General features: G+C 35.2%; 2 protein-coding genes across 5 annotated transcripts in view; one reads left to right on the top strand and one right to left on the bottom strand.

The window, feature by feature from the left end:
- The window catches only part of LOC144969480 (battenin-like), a 24,240-nt gene extending 19,801 nt beyond the window's left edge, over positions 1-4,439 (top strand). Inside the window, exons 12-14 of the mRNA XM_078908604.1 lie at positions 827-940; positions 2,109-2,274; positions 4,345-4,439. Coding sequence (XP_078764730.1) covers positions 827-940; positions 2,109-2,274; positions 4,345-4,406 — 342 coding nt within the window. The 3' untranslated portion in view covers positions 4,407-4,439. The remainder of the gene's footprint in view (positions 1-826; positions 941-2,108; positions 2,275-4,344) is intronic.
- Positions 4,440-8,836: 4,397 nt separating this feature from the next.
- LOC144967256 (uncharacterized) overlaps positions 8,837-17,500 on the bottom strand; it is a 39,251-nt gene continuing 30,587 nt past the window's right edge. For all 4 annotated transcript variants that reach the window (XM_078904248.1, XM_078904246.1, XM_078904245.1 and 1 more), the window contains 3 exons: positions 16,370-17,449; positions 15,343-15,508; positions 8,837-14,177 (listed from right to left, as the gene is read on the bottom strand). In XM_078904248.1, the coding sequence (XP_078760374.1) occupies positions 12,740-14,177; positions 15,343-15,508; positions 16,370-17,449 (2,684 nt within the window). In that variant the 3' untranslated portion in view covers positions 8,837-12,739. The remainder of the gene's footprint in view (positions 14,178-15,342; positions 15,509-16,369; positions 17,450-17,500) is intronic.

Genomic DNA, 17,500 nt, shown 5'->3' with positions numbered 1-17,500 from the left:
TACTACTACTACTACTACTACTACTAGTGCCACCACCACCACCACCATCACCACTACTACTACTACTACTACTACTACTACTACTACTACTACTACTACTACCACTACTACTACTACTACTACTACGACTAACATCGTGTCAAGGACTAACAGTATTACCTCACAATTCATCCTTCCTTTTGCCTCAGATTTGCTTGCTTTAATAATATTATAACATAATGAGAAAACTATAATGAAGTTCAATGTAAGTTTTCAACACGATCTAAAAATACAAATCATGTGTACATAATTTTGCGTGAGTTTTCCATCTCAACAAAATGGATGATCGATAAGTTGAAGCTAAGATATGTTTCATCCATTATCAGATTTCATGTTAAATTTATCGTCAGACACTCTATTAGGGAACGACAAACCCAAAATTCCAAATTTGTGACTTATCGTCTCAAAATGGCATTATGTCGGCTGGATGAGATGTCAGAAAGTTATTATAAATAAAGTGAAACTAATAACCACAGTTGTGGGGTTTCAGTACCAACTATAATAACTATGTTTATTGTCCTCAGTGAGACTTGTATTGTCCTCAGTGAGATTTATACTATACTCAACTTTCATGTTCTTCACAGTAAATTCTATTTTTAGCTTCTTAATTATCTCTAAATAATAGGGTTTGTGAAGGTTGATTATATTTTTCGTCTCTGTTGATTTAATCCATCATAATGATTGATCATTATCATTTATCATTGTCAACATTTTGCTTTATCCAGCAAATTTAATAAAGACATTGTGCGTATGACCTTCGATAGAAATCATGTTTACATTACGTTTACAGGCTGGGGTGTTTGTGTCAAGATCATCCGTCCAACTGTTTCGAATTCGGAGAGTAGAATTATTAACACTGCTGCAGCTATTCAATATGATTTTATGGATTGTTGATGTTCATGTAAGCAATTTACATTACCGTACTCTGAAACATTAGAAAAAATTGAGCCAGATAGCTTCTGCCCGAAGTGCACTTATTTGCAAGTCTGATAACCCATTTCCTTATGTTGTAATGGAAATCTAAAAAAAAAAAAAATGACTAATAATATTGTCAATTACAACAATGATAAACTAGTCCCATAAGTGTGTTCGGGTGTCTGACCTACGTGTTCACGTCGCTTTTGCCACAAAAATCGATCGATTGAAGAACGTGGCTGGAGACATTTTAACTCTCTCGAGTTCATATGCATGGAAAATCGAACAAATTTGTTCGATTTTCAATGAGGGTGAACTCGAGAGAGTTAACAGGTTGAGAGCCGTTTCAATCGGCTGATATACAGTGGGATCCTGATAAAGCCAACACCACGGGACCAGAAAGATCGGTTGTCAAAATACGACACTAAACTCAACTTTCATTTGGCTAATCATGAGCACATTTCCATAATACACCTAGGAAAAGACATAAATATCTTTCTTGCGAGAGAGAGAGAGAGAGAGAGAGAGAGAGAGAGATAGAGAGAGAGAGAGAGAGAGAGAGAGAGAGAGAGAGAGAGGGGGGGGGGGGGGGGCGGCATTATGTATGTCCAGAATATTAGGTATAGCCCAACAGTCGGGTTCGAGTAACACGTATCTCACCATCAAACGAAACTCCCCACTTCGCAATGTTGAACTCGGATTGATGCCTGTCTTATTCGATTCTTTTCTTAATTTTTTTTTAACCAAGCAAACCAAACATGCATTGTAGTTTATCAATTTTTTAAACATTAACTACCAAAATATTAATTTAGTTAGCACAATACAATTTGTAATAAATAGAACACATTTTTAATCAAATGTTTACTTGATTAGAACATAACTCAAATACATCTCGAGGGCCATCGTCTTGTCCTCTGTTGCTTTTTGGTTAGTGATCCTTTGTAAAGCGCTTTGAGCAAGATTAGTGGGCATTGCCCTACACCAATGCTCAATTTTTCTTTTAGGCAAAAGCTACAGCAATAAGTATGAGGTAATATTTATTTTAAATCCTTGTTTTTTGAGTTAAGCAAAGAAAACAATAATATAATATTCTACTCGAGTTCGTGCATTTTACTCCATTTTTTCCCCGTGCCCCCGGCCCCCCTCCTTTCCAGTACAAGTTCATGCCAGTTTCCATCCTCCCGGCGCTAATGGTATTTGTGGGCCTGTTAGGAGGAGCCTCTTACGTCAACATATTTTATTCCCTCATCCACGATGAGAAATATCCAAATGAAGACAAGGAATTTTGTATCAACCTTACAGGCCTTTTCATCAACTCAGGTTAGCTTTACCGCGATTTGTATAGTTATTAGATCTACTTATTTTGGAGCTTTTTTATATAGCGCAATATCCACTAAAAGTGCTCAAAGCGCTTTACAAGGGGTCCCTGGCCAACAGCACCACTTAACATGTCGGACGGGACATGACGCCTGTTAGGTTAGGTGATATTCAATTTTTATCGGATAGAGACAACGCTGTTAACGGCTACGTACTCATTTTACACCTGAGTATGGTGAGAGAATGTGAGTAAACAGCCTTTTCCAAGGACTCAACTATGCGCTGAGCAAGGCTCGAACCCAGGACCTTCTGATCCGAAAGCGAGTGTCATACCACAAGACCACATAGCCGCACAGCAGTTCAAGTCTTGTTTATTTTTTTAATTTTTTTTTTCAGGGGTTTTACGGCGCTTGCGACACTATTAGGTCATTTCAGCGGCAGTAAAAAAGGAAAGTGACAGATGAAAAGTTGTTGATATGAACTTAAAAGTACCAAAGAAAAAGCAAGACATAGGAGACTGGTTTGAATAGGAAACAGAAGATTCCACGATCGATCCATCGATGTGCCTATCTTGACACAAGCAAAGGATCCCGCTTTAAAAGGATACACTTAAATGTTTACCAAATGCTTTATTATAAACTAATAATAATAAAAACAAAATGGCTTACATGGGGTAAACAATATTTTTTCCAAAAAAATACAAAAGATATACTACGGTATATTTGACTGTCTCTCTCAGCTAAGGATCCCTGCCAGGAGTAAAGAAAAAAACCGAGCAATCTCATTCCAGAACAAAGACAAAGAGCAACATGGAAATGGAAAGGGAAAATGGATGTAGGGGGTAGATGACTCAGCAAAAGACCTCTTTGCCCATCGTCGGTCAGAAGCCCCACCTAACAGTGGAAATCACTAACAGTGGATTACACCGACTGTATATTATTGTCTGGGTGTTAATTAACCAGTAGATTTTTGACCAATCAAATCATGGAATTTGTGACACACCTTCACACGTGCTCGGACAAACATAGTTGGTTGTTGATAAAAAATAACGTGAACGAATTCGACCTCAATCTGATCGTTGTTATTGTTTTTATATTGACAAATGGGTGACTAGTTATCACATGGTTTTCTCGATCATATTATAAACGTTTAAGTTCACACATAGTTTTCTGTGTTGATTCTACTTATCAAGCGGTAGAACAGTGGGTATTTTACTTAACACATACCATCGATAATAAAACCTGTGTAGTTTGCTGTGTCTACCAATCACTGCCATTGTTTACATTATGACGATTGTCCGAGAGGCGTGGTTATCTACCTGTTAATTATGACTTCTTAGGTCGGCAGACTTGATGAATTTACTCCTTGCATACTATCAACATGTCAACAAAATGTATTCGATTGCACTCTAATTTGGGTCGAACTTTATCAAGGCGATCTACCTGTAGGATTTCACACCAAAGACGAGCTCAACGTGTATATTATAGTTGTCTCTCTCCGGTAATGGTGATTATTTAATGGTCCACTATCATGCTACTACATCAGTCAATTGATGAAACATCTACTAAAACATAACTAAATTATAATACTCAATGTTTATGTGATACTAAGCTACAAGAAGCTGTGGACTGTAACAAGTAATAAACAAAAATATAACAGCTTAAAAAAAGGAACAAAATACCAAACACGGAACGTCTCCTTCTTCAGCAACGAGAACAAAAAAAAAACCCAACAAAAATTAAAAAAACAAACAAACAAACAAACAAAAAAAAACCAAAAACGAACGATGAAAACATAAATACATTACTAAAAAAAACAGATCAACGACAAAGAAAAATTCAGTACGTCCTCTCTGTAGAAAAATCTTGGAATGTTTTACATTCCAAGATTTTTCTACAGAGCATCATATTTTGTTGTTGGCTGAAGAAGGGGTTTGAGCCCGAAACATTCCGTGTTTTGTATTTGGTTCTTTTTTTGAAGGTGTTATATTCATTTTCATTTTTTTCATACTCAACATTTCAGATGTTTTAAAAGCCAATATTCCACCTTACTAAATCTATGTTTTTATTTCAGGTATTCTTCTTGGTACTGGTTTGGAGACTGCACTTTTCACTACCGTTCTCCACCATGATTAACCAAAACAGATGTTAACAACGCTGCACATTCCAGAAAAAAAAGAGAGAGAGAGAGAGAGAGAGAAGAGAGGAGGAGAGAGAGAGAGAGAGAGAGGGAGAGAGAGAGAGAGAGAGAGAGAGAGAGAGAGAGAGAGAGAGAGAGGAGAGAGAGAGAGAGAGAGAGAGAGAGAGGAGAGAGAGAGAGAGAGAGAGAGAGGAGAGAGAGAGAGAGAGAGAGAGAGAGAGAGAGAGAGAGAGAGAGAGAGAGAGAGAGAGAGGAGAGAGAGAGAGAGAGAGAGAGAGAGAGAGAGAGAGAGAGAGAGGAGAGAGAGAGAGGAGAGAGAGAGAGAGAGAGAGAGAGAGAGAGAAGAGGAGAGAGAGAGAGAAGGAGAGAGAGAGAGAGAAGAGAGAGAGAGAGAGAAGAGGAGAGAGAGAGAGAGAGAGAGAGAGAGAGAGAGGAGAGAGAGAAGAGGAGAGAGAGAGAGAGAGAGAGAGAGAGAGAGAGAGAGAGAGAGAGAGAGAGAGAGAGAGAGAGAGAGAGAGGAGAGAGAGAGAGAGAGAGAGAGAGGAGAGAGAGAGAGAGAGAGAGAGAGAGAGAGAGAGAGAGAGAGAGAGAGAGAGAGAGAGAGAGAGAGAAAGAGAGAGAAAGAGAGAGAGAGAGAGAGAGTCGAACAAATGTCGTCTTTGTTGAACATGTTTTATTTTAATAAAGTATTATTTTATCTATATCGTCTGGAATGACTCAATTTAACAATGGAAAAAATCTATCTCTAAAAGAAAACCCCACAACAAAACAAGAACCAAAACAACCATACCAAATGGGCCAATGCAAATCAAAAGAAATCAATAAAATATAATAACAGACGAAAGTCTAAGATATCTTTTTCAATAAAAATAAGTATAACATTTAAAGAGTACCATCCTTTTTAAGATTAAAAACAAAATGACAATATTTCACGAGTCCATTACTTTCACTGGAAAAAAAGCTTCGGTCATTTCTGTTATAAACTGACAAAAACATTTTTGATTCAAAAAAAAAAAAATACAATCTCAGGTTTTAGACTGTCTGACAAATTGGGTGATATTTGAAGTAAAATCTATCTGGCCAAAATAATTCTTTCAACGGTGGCTTTATCTAGTCATGATGGCTTTAAGTCCCTGAAGTGTGATGTTATCAACTTTGGTCATGGATTGAGGCAAGTCTGAACTGCCCCCCCCCCCCCCCTACCAGAAAATGGCATCTATTACAATTTAAACACATACTAATTAAAATACTGGCCTTCATTAATTTTTTTTCTTTTGGTCTTTCTACAATTATACACTCTTTATCACTGCCGCAATCTCCGCCACTAGAATTCAAGAACATTAGTTGGCTTGAAGACGCCAATTCATTTTACAAAATAATTCATTATGAAGCGATCACTCGATTCTTTTACTTTTAGTTAAAGACCTATATTTGAAGGGGCTTTAACGGGGTGGGGTGTACATCAAAATTATGCTGTATTCTTATTTTTCACAATGAAAAAAAAAGAAGGGTCAAAATTGTTAAATCAACTTTGAAAAAAACAACAACTGATCATTAAGTAGGTATTATGAATGTAAGATTCAATAACCAGCCACTTGTATTTAATAACTGACATTGCTTCAATAATAACTTTATATACAGTATTTGTAAGCGCACGCGGGTGTGTGGGCGTGCAGTAATAGACTTAAATGACAATATTCTTGGGTCACAAGCGCTCGGATAGAAGTAAGACAAAGGAAAATGTTGTTTACGCTGTATAATTTGTAGATTCCCATGTCATCTCTTATCACAAAGACGCTGCTAAAGGTTCACCATCAAAAAGAAAGATGCCCACTCTAATGGACTCTTAACATATATTCACTCAGATGATTACATGGGTAAAATATTTAGCCTCTCTTCAAAAAAACAAAATAAAAAAAACAAGAAACAAAAAACAAAACAAAACAAAACAAAAACAAAAATAAATCAAAACAAAACAAAGAAAATCCCAAACAAAAAACAAAAACAAAAACGAGAACAATCAAAATGCAGAAAAGAACCCAATCCAATATCTGAGCAAAAACATCAAGCCATTTATGAAGTGACAATATATATACTATGAGAGAAAAAAATCTACTATCAGAATCCCTGCCAAAATTGAGTCTTCCTCATACTCATACAACTACAACCATACATACAAACATACATATATACACATATACATACATACATACATAATATTGACCTTAATTGAAAGCATGCAGTCCATTACACAATAAGAAGCACCAATAAAATAACAATATTATACGTATTCATATATCATGTTCATTTATAAAGGAAGAAAAGTTTTTTGGACAAAACACACAGCCCCCCCCCCCCCAAAAAAAAAACAACAAAAAACAAAAAAAACAAAAAAAACAAACAAACAAACAAAAACAAAAAAACAAAACAAACCCAAACATTTAGTCAGTGTACTGCAATATATTGTCTGCGCATGTCAAAATGGTTTTCTTGAGCAAAATAATGGAAAAGAAAAATAAAATAATACAAAATAGTAGAACACAAATGGAAGCTCAAAGACTTGCAATGGTGGATGCTCAGAGATACTTGAAATTGCTATACTACAATACGCTTCAGGTAAACTCTCAGGGACCAGACAAAGTACTGTTTTATTTAAAGTTGACATCAGTGGCTTAGCGGTACGGTTCTTCATCTTGTAATACAGTCAAGCAATGCTGAGCATGGTCAGTGACCAGATGAGTGACAATGATTGCGAAAAATAAATCTGGCCAAGACGTTGTTTTCTTTGATAAGGCACTTTAAATGCATTATCCCACTTGACTCATGAGTACCTGGAAGAGACTTATATCGTAAGAATGCTAGTACAAAGGAGGTGACACACAGACGACTTGTATCGTATTAAATGGAAATTCAGTTTCTAATGGCCACATAGGAAGGAAACACTAATTATCATTATACATTCAAAACAATAAATCAATACTGCATAATAGATTATTTCAGCGGAAAAAATATCACCTCCCAAAACTATAACTATACATTTCACTGTTTCCTCCCAGCTAAGGACTCTGTCCTGGTAATAGTAAAAAAAACAAACAAGTAATCTCATTCCAAGACAAAGACGAAAAAGCAAGTTGGAAAACAGATATAGAGGGATAGAAGACACAGTAAGTGACCTTCCTGCCCAATATGGGAGAACCCCACCCAGGTAATGTATATGAATTATTGCGAAACAATACGAACATAATAATAGAAGACATTGAGAATTTGCCGCGTAGTCTGAATGCCCAGTAAAAGTAAACCTGTAACAAAAAGACACTCTATCTTTGCTTCTTTTTATTTACACAGAGCCTTGCTTTGTTTTCGCAGAGAGTGACAGTTGTAATTCGATGCTCATTTTTCAGTGAAAAAAAAAATAATAAAGAAAGAAATAAACATAAGCTATGATGTTGGAAATAGAATTTTAAAAATCATAAAGAAACAGGAACACTTGACATTAATTGTTAGATGTGAAGTAAATGGGAATATTTTGGATCAGAAATAGTGGTGAACTTAACATGATTGAGGAATAAAGTATAGTCCATTTCACCGAAGCAGTGTGTTCACTCTTTTGTAGACGACCTTGGAGAACTTTTTGAGAGTATCATTTACTTGACTTAATTCCATTTGAAAGCTTTAATCGTAATGCAGATAAGGTAGTATTGATGGTCATTTTATTTTGTCTCATCCTGACAAGACAATAATAATGGTTGGTGAATGAGAGGGTGATAATGCTTGCAACTTTGGTCTAGTGTTCTGTCCATGAGTAAGGCACTTTTTATGCATATTATACCACTTACTTTGGTGCAAATGAGTACCAGGCTAAAGACAGGGATGGATAATGTAAGAGACATAGTCAACAAGAAGTGTAAAGAATGGAAACTTGATTTTGTGTAAGGGAGTAAATGAGGCATTGTGAAACGCATTGGTCATGGTGTAACCATGGATTTTCACTATAAAAATGCAGATATTTATCGATCTTATTTCCTTATATCAATCTATTGACAACGAACACAAAATCATTGCAATTCCATTTTACAATAGTTACTCACCTTCTATTTTTATTAACAAATTTATCAATTTTTCGCCGCCACTTATTATTTACTCAAAATCACACCATTTTTGTTTGAAAACTGGAGCCCTAAGTTATCCAAGCAAAGTGTATTATTGTTTCTCTACACTTTTTTTTCTTTAATTGGACTTTTTAACCATGCGAGAATACTTTCCTTATAAAAAAAAATGATTGCGATAAAATGCCTGAAATACAAAATCTAATGATAGATATATCTTATGTATTGTGATCAACCATTAACACAATTCAAACTTAAACAGAATCAAGATAAAAAGGACTTACTACTTTTAAACCCTCATCTAAATAAAGTGTAACTTATTTTTCTTTTCTTTTAGGAACGACAGACTTTATTTTTTTTCACATCTATGAAATTCAAGAGTTGTAGTTGTAATACAAATATTTATGCTTGTCTCTCTTAGAGCTGAGCATTATTTAGTGTCATAAAATTTTCTAAAAAGTAATGCAGAAAATATTGACCTAATAAAATCCCTATTGTGTTCACTATCAATAAACATATTAAAATTATCTAAAATATAAATCACATGTTCGTTTGGTTTTAGGGATTTTACAGCGCTTGTGACACTCACTGACACTATTAAGTCATTTCACCGCTAGTAAAAAGAAAGATTTTTGAGGAAAGGTGGTAGATCTAAAGTTAAAAGCGTCAAAGAAGAAGTGAGACAAAGGGTACTAGTTCAAATAAGATTCTATGAGCAATCCACTGAAATGCCCGTTTTGACAATAGCTAAAAGTCCCATCCAGACCCAAGTAAAGGATCCCACTATGAAGGGTACACTCAAATGACTACATATTACAAACTATTCAAAAATGATAAATTAATATAGTAGTATATAACAAAGATATTATTTACAAAGAAAATAATAACATCTCTCAAAAACATTTAAAAAAAATAATATACATTTGACTGTCTCCCTCCCAGCTAAGGATCCCAAGCAGGATAATGAAAAAAAAACAAATAACGAGCAACCTCAATAAAAAATAAAAGGACAGAGTAACCTGGAAAGGGATAACAAATATAGAGGAAAGAAAGCATAGCAAGTGGCCTCTCTGCCCACCATGGGTGGGAAGTCGAAGACCTCATTCAGTTATATATCACATGGGATAAATAATTAATCAGTATAATAAAAAAAAATACAAGTACTTAACTTATTCCTCCCTTTAATATTGCTTAACTGAAGATAAATACGTAAAATCCTAGCTTAAAAAAAAAACAAATTACAAAAACTAGACCTGATAAAAAAAAAAGACGAAACCATTTGATGAAACCATTTATTTTAAAACCAAAGGAGATTGTTCCTTTGCTATATATACAACACATGCAAACATCAAATAAATCGAGAAAACGACCACAGGAAAATAAAAATACTGAATCTGAAAATTAAAAATTTGGTCTTTCATTAAGATGCATTGATATCCAAACACACACCCCATCGATATCACAAGGTATTAAGAATAACATATCACATTATGTAATCAATATATAAATATGTTCATAAATTTAGACTACACATATCATCAGCACCAAATTTAAACCTTGCAAGTGCCACATGAAATTTCACATTAAGTTTAGCACCAATCACAACATTAAATGGTATATGCAGTTTGCATTTTAAACATTGTTTTTTTTCCCTAGTTGTTCTTGTTTTTGAGGGTTTTATGATATTTGCGACACAATTAGGTCATTTCAGCGCCAGAAAATTTTAGATTTATAACAGAAAAAAACACCAGGAAACGTTAAACAAAAGGGAATGGTTTGAATACGGAAAAGATGTAGATTCCAAGAGCATAAATCAGTGTACTTAGTTTCAGATCACCTAAAAGTCCCACTATGAGGACACACTCAAAATTCATTCAAAACAAAAAATGAAACAGTACATAGCAGTGAGATGATTTACAAGGGGAAAAAAAATAACATCTCCCAAAACTCTAACTATACATTTGACTGTTTCCTTCCCAGCCAAGAACTTCGACAAGGCCTAGGACAAAAATAAGTATATTCCATTCCAAGACAAAGAAAGCAAACTCGGAAAATAGATATAGGTGGAGACGCAGCAAGTGATCTCCTGCTCACTATGGGAGGTAAAAAAAACCCAACTAGATTTTAAGGATTAGCACAACTGTTTCACTACAAAAACCAATGAAAAACCCTAAAAAAACCCCCGAAAACAATGGGAATTCCAACTCATCTGGTCGTGATGTCTACGTCGACCATTGTGGTTAGTGGTTCTACTGTGGAAAAGTGAATCTTCCATATTGTCAAAAATAAATTGATCCTGACAAAAATTTGGAAATTGTTCAGAAAACAGATTCTTATTTATTCGAACATAGAACCAAAATAGAACTGTTCTGTCAACTTTTAAAGAGTTCTGTTCTGTTCTGAACATGAAAGTAACCTTTTCTATGCCATGCTTTAATATGGGCTTAAATCTAAGTTAAAAATATCATCTGGTATTTGAAAGTATAGAGTAAGATGCTGATGATAAGTTTGTCTATATATATTGTAGTGGTCTGACAAAATATTGTAACAGAATTTGCAGCAGCTGTTTTTTTAGATACAAGTCACAAGCAAAGGAATCTAATCTCATGCTGATACTGATATGATCCATTACAAAAAAAGAAAGTCGTATGACTGCATTGTGAGAAAAATATAGTATTCAAGATCCTGTTTATACATTTTCTCTTGCTCCACATCATGTTTGATTTATATATAATTTGGTTGATTATGACAAATTCTCAGCCTTAAGCCAAATGCTTATAGCAAATTAAAAAAAAAATTGGAATGGTCTTGAATATTTTGCTTGTACAGAAGGCAAAATTTTAAAGCGATTATTCTCTGCTCACCCTTTTCACAGATGTTTAAAACCAAAAAAAAAAAAAACTGCATTTTAAGTAGGAAAAAATTGTTTAATTTAACTTTCAGGATTCTTTTTTTCCCCCCAAGTTATGGCTGGTGTTGTCAGACCACCACACATTTATTCAGATTGCTGGACTCCTCATGTTGATCCAAATTGATATCATATGGCTCAAAATAACAACGATTTATTTGAAAATTAAATTCCTATCTGATTAAAAGCTTTTCTATATCTTAGTCAAAATTTGATCACTTCTTTTTTTGTGTTTTTGGGATTGTACGGCGCTTGCTGCTTTTTCAGTCATTTCGACACTATCAAAAAGCAAGTGGAAAGGATAATTGTAAGATCAAAGATGTTTGCACTTACAATCATCTAATACATTTTTTTAAAGACAAAAGGGATTGACTCAAACATGGAGCAGGAGAAAATCCCAACTTCGCTGGACAATATCTTTATAAGTCCCACACAGACAGAGGCAAAAGATCACAAGAAGCAGGGCTGCACTCAAATGGTAACAAAATACATGTCAATAGCTAGAAATTATAATAACATATTATAACGGAAAGATGATTTACAAGGAAATATAAAACCTACAGCCTACTCCCATCATGCCCCCCCCCCCCACCCTCCCAGAAAAAATAATTCAATAAATTTGACTTCTTCTCTCACCTACAGATTCTAGCCTCAACATCCAATAAAATTTGAAAATATTTATGGATAAAATTGTAGACAATGATTTAAATTAATGTAACCCTTTGTAAGTCAATTAAAATTTGATCAATCATGGCAAAAGGACAATAAAAAGAGCAGAAGCATAATTTATAAAACTGAATTAAATCGATTTAAACTTTAAAATAAAGTTATTAAAAACCCATTATTCTCCATACATTTATAAATAAGATGGTATGATGATGGATCTTGGTCTCACACATTTACAATTGCAGCTATGGTTGACTTAAAAATATATATATTTGTATATAAAAGCTTTATACCTTCTTCTGTATTTAAAAATGCTCTTTACATCTTCATTCATTTGATTACGGTAGAATGATGAGATATGCTAAATGGATTACTTTAAATTCTCGATAAAAGAACCCACTTTTATAAGCTTATTATCATGTGCTTCTGAGAACTTTGATTATTTTAATCAAAGCTTTTTACCATTTGAATGAGCATAGATATAAAACTTTTATTTAAAAATTGCAAGGACAGTTGATTGATTATCCTTGCATTTCTCCAACACCCATTTAAACACACATACAAGCACACACACAAACATACACATATAAACATACAGACAGTCTGACAGCCACATAAAAATTAAATTTTTATGAAGCACACTTATGAATCACATTGAACTATGGAACACACCTCTTCCTTGGGATAATTTTGTCAATGGATGAGATTTGCCATGCAATCTGCGTACCTTCCTTCCTTCCTCTGACACCTGTCTCAATGATGTCACTGCATCTTCTTTCCTATCACCAGAAAGACTCGTTTCACTTTTGCTTTTGCCTTCAAACATACCACATATGCGCTCTACGGATTTTGGTCGAGGAAGTTTCCTATTTTTCTCCATACTTTGACATTTAATCTGTTGACCCTGTCCCCGTTCTTCTTTTGCTTCATTATTTTCAAACTTTTGTCTAAGAGATGAAATGTCTTCTGATGTCGATTCAGGAGGAAAGCTTTGATAAGGTGTCCAAACTTCTTTGAACCTATCTTCTTTAGATGAATATGCATCATCTGTAGATGACTTCAGTTGTGGTAATGAATGAGATGACTCAGCAGTGTTGGAAACATTAGTCTCTGGATGTTTTATGGCACATGACCCAGAGGAAGCTGTATGTTGACCAAAAGATAACGATGTGTTAGAGTCAGAACAGCTTTGTGCAGTACTTGAAATTGACGTTGAAATAGGAGACAATTTCTCAAAGGTGTTTTCAGCAGTTTCCCCTGGAGTTACAAACTTATTATCCCCACTCTTCAAAGGAGAAGACTCAGTTGGTCTGTGATCATCTCTTGTTTGATTATCAGTGTCAGTAAATACTTTAGCAAGACCTTCTAGCGGTGTTTTGATCTCAAACTGACCAACTAAATGTCGGACAGCTCTTGTCTTTGTGGCATCACTCTTTAAATCCTCATGGTCTTGCTTTTGATTGAACTCATCCTGTAATAAATGACTATCAGTACTGCTTTCTCCCCCAACAAAATCAAGATCTATTTTTGCATCATGATCATAAGAAAAACTAGAAGCATGTTGACCAGGGGGAACCTTTGACTGAATATCATCACAAGAGTTTAGCACATTACTTTCCATGCAAGTTTCAATTAACGGACTTGTTTTACTCTCAGTAGGTGGGTGTTTTTCAATTTTACGCACAAAAGATTTAACAATGCCAGTATTGTCCCCTGCCTTATCTGGGTCTGTACAAGATTCTGAATTCAAATCTATACCCAAATCTACATGCGTATGAGGAATTTTTGATTCAGTTTTTCCCATGTCAACAAGGATTTCACACTCTTGAACTGACATGGCATCTATGATTTCAGTTTCATGTGTGTCTTCTTCCATTACCAATTCATCATCAGTCACATTATCATTTTCTACATGTTTCAAATGTCTCATCTTTTCCATAATGGGGCCGCAGGAGACCCTACGAGGTAAAGGATTACTGGTAACCTGTTGACTATCTTTATTACTGGTTGCTTTCAGACTGGATGTCCTAAGGACTGGCTTGGTTGGACTGGAAGGATTCTGTGGATCTCCATCTCCAGTAGAAAACCTGGAAAATGAGAGAGAAAAAAAAAGGTGTAGAAAGAACTGAAAATGTTATTTATGAGGGTCAGAAAAAATATGAAAAAGAGAGATTGCAATAGAAAGTACAATGCTGACTAATGATTGTTCATTATCATTATTATTTTCAAATGAGTACCCCCACTTGAAACGAATATCACCACATGGGATGTATTCTCTGAGGATACCATGCAGTTACCACAAACCCATTCTTGATGTTGTCCATCTTGAAAAATAGTCTAAATGAATGGCTTTCTAAGGACCTATCCAAGCAGATGCACTTTTTTCTGGTGAGATAGTCTTATAAGCTTCAGTTTTCTGCAATTTTGTTGTTACGATGTTAAAAACTGCACTACACCAAAATGAAAAAAACCTTGGTGTCTACGATGTTATGATACTTTGTTATGACGCCATGCTTGAAAAAAATCACATCAATGTTCATGTTACGACAAGTAGAAGCAACTACTCTTTTATAATATTAACTAATCAACTAAAGTTTTATAAAATCTTTCATAAAACTTTTTTAAAAAACAACATTGGCTACACAAAGACAGCCAGACAGATCCCCTCATTAACTGCCAAGTGTTACTGCTTGTCATGGTGAGGGGGGGAAGAGGGTCTAAGTTAATAGTGCAGAAGCGGGACAAATGGACGCATAGTCCTATTGGCTCTGTACCAATCCCACATTGCGGGCATCCGTTCGACTTGGTAGGCACACTAAGGTAACCCAACTTTTTGTCAAAATGATTCTTCATCTTAGATCCACAATTCACTACAATATGATGTACATCGCAAAGTGACAAATGAGGCACTATTTCATAAACCTTTCATAAAAAACCTTTTCAGATTGTGATGTACATGAGAAGTGAGACAGTTAATGACATAACGCTCTTTCGCTTAATAAATGTCAGTAGACAAGAAAAGTCAACTAGGGATCCTCTGGCATTATTTTAAAAGGTGACCAGCTACCCATTACTCACATTATCAAGAGCAAGAGGACGGAGAAAAAAACAAAACACAATTTTTTGCAAGGCTTTTTGTTGTTAATAGTTCCGACAATATGAATTCCATACTCCAAATTTCAGGTGGTTCCGCATGAGATATTGGATCTATACAGGAAAATATGGAGTTTACGCATTCATTATTTAACTTACTTTTGACGTTCTTCAATCTCCATCCGTGTTCGGAGCACAGTACCAGGCTCCATATGTATCTCCTCCTTTTCATAAAGAGATAAAGCACCACCCACTTCCGTTTTGGTCAGTGTATTATTTTCTTCTGTCACGACTGGAGAATCATGCATTATCTTTGGACTTGATACTATAGATAGGAATTAAAAATAATATAGATGTGGTGGTAGATTAGACAGTAGTAGTGGTGGTAGTAATAGTAAAAGTAGTAGTAGTAGTAGGAGTAGTAGTAGTAGTAGTAGTAGTAGTAGTAGTAGTAGTAGTAGTAGTAGTAGTAGTAGTAGTAGTAGTAGATAGTAGTAGTAGTAGTAGTAGTAGTAGTAGAAGTGTAGTGTAGTAGTAGTAGTAGTGTAGTAGTATGTAGTAGTAGTAGTAGTAGTAGTAGTAGTAGTAGTAGTAGTAGTAGTAGTAGTAGTAGTAGTAGTAGTAGTATAGTAGTAGTATAGTAGTAGTAGTAGTAGTAGTAGTAGTAGTAGTAGTAGTAGTAGTAGTAGTAGTAGTAGTATTTAGTAGTCACTTTCAATGAGGAAGATATTAGTTTAAAGCTCTTCAACTCTGGGACAAGCACGAATTAGACTTGGATGTAAGACTAACAAATCTTCTTGTGTAAAAGTTAAGATCAGATGACCTAGCTGAAGCCACAGGTCTTGACTTTGAATTTACAGTTAAATCAAATCTGGTCAAAGATCAAAATGGCTTAAAATTAAAGTACTGCACATTGAAAATATGAAAATGACTAAAGTTACAAGACAGTCACAGCAAAGGAATCTTAGATTTCGCTTGCATTTTTTTGGGTAAGACTTTGGACCTGCCTCATATTGGCTGCCATGTTGACATCTGCCTAAAAGCCCATCCTGCCTTAGTGCTTATTATTAAAATCATCCTTCCCACTGAGCTCTTTAGCAGATATCACTTTCACTTTTACTTTGATCAGATATGGAAATATAATCTAATGCAACTCTTTTTTAAATTAAAATATGAATCCACTTACTTTCCATGCATTCGTCTAAGATTATTTTTTCTTTGTCAATGTCCATCTTAAATGGGTCATCTTCCTCTGTCACAGGCTTAACATGACCAGTGACACATTGAGGACAATCATCATTGACAACAACTTCCATCCTTTCATCTTCCTTGGTATCCTCAGCATCACCCACCAAATCTCCTCCTATGAATCCAACACGATCAATTCCTTCCCGAATCTTTTGCACCTTCCCAGGGTTCCATGGTATCTTTTCTCTAATGAAATAATCTTGAACTCCACTTTCCAATTTTCCTTGTACATTGGAAGAGGGCAATGATTTTGTTATTATAGCTGCTCGTTCTGTTCCATCCTTTGATTGCATAGAATTGAAAACATCACCTGTTTGTGAGGAGATGGAGGTATTGTCTTTGGAAATACTGTGCTGCATAGAATCCCCTCCACATGCTTTAATTACACTGTTTTTGTCTGCCATAGTTGATCTGGTGATAACATCTTTTTCTTGTATTTTGACGTCTTCCATAGGCACCGTAGGTAAGGAAATACTTGAAGATGAATGAATGTCATGGGCTGATATTTGTGACATTAAATCAGGGATAAGAGGAGGGGAAGAAGCACCAGTTGTTGAGGGGTATGATATGGTATCGTTTTGTGGATTTGATAATGACATTGATGAAATTTGATCCTTGGAATCATTTTCAGAAAGACTGGATGGGTTGAGCTTATTTTCTAGCTTAATTTTACTGGCAGGCTTCAAAACATGTGGATCCATTTTGGTGGCAGTAGAAGTAGTGCTCTGACTATAGCTGCTGCTTTCAGAATCGAACTCCTCTTTCATTTCAACACTGTTTTCCTCTGATGACATTGTGTCCTCCTCTTGCTTGATCCAAAAGCTGTCAGGCTTAACCTTGAATGGCCCTGAACTGGGAATAACACCACTAGCCTGATCTGGTGCTCCATCTCCAATTGTAGATTTTGGTTTCTCACTGTGCGGTGGAGAAGACATGTCAGGTATGGATTCTTCCAAAGAGTCACCACTCCGAGATTCGGTTCCTTCAAGATCAGGTCCCATGGGAAAATATTTTGATCCTAAAAAGAAAAAAAAAGATGGAAAATAAGGGATTAGAGAAAAAAAAATAT

This window comes from Berghia stephanieae, chromosome 3 (assembly GCF_034508935.2).
Source record: "Berghia stephanieae isolate SIO BIC M18660-M18661 chromosome 3, UCSD_Bste_1.3, whole genome shotgun sequence".
In the NCBI taxonomy this organism is placed as follows: domain Eukaryota; kingdom Metazoa; phylum Mollusca; class Gastropoda; order Nudibranchia; family Aeolidiidae; genus Berghia; species Berghia stephanieae.
This window is presented reverse-complemented; position numbering and strand designations above follow the sequence as displayed.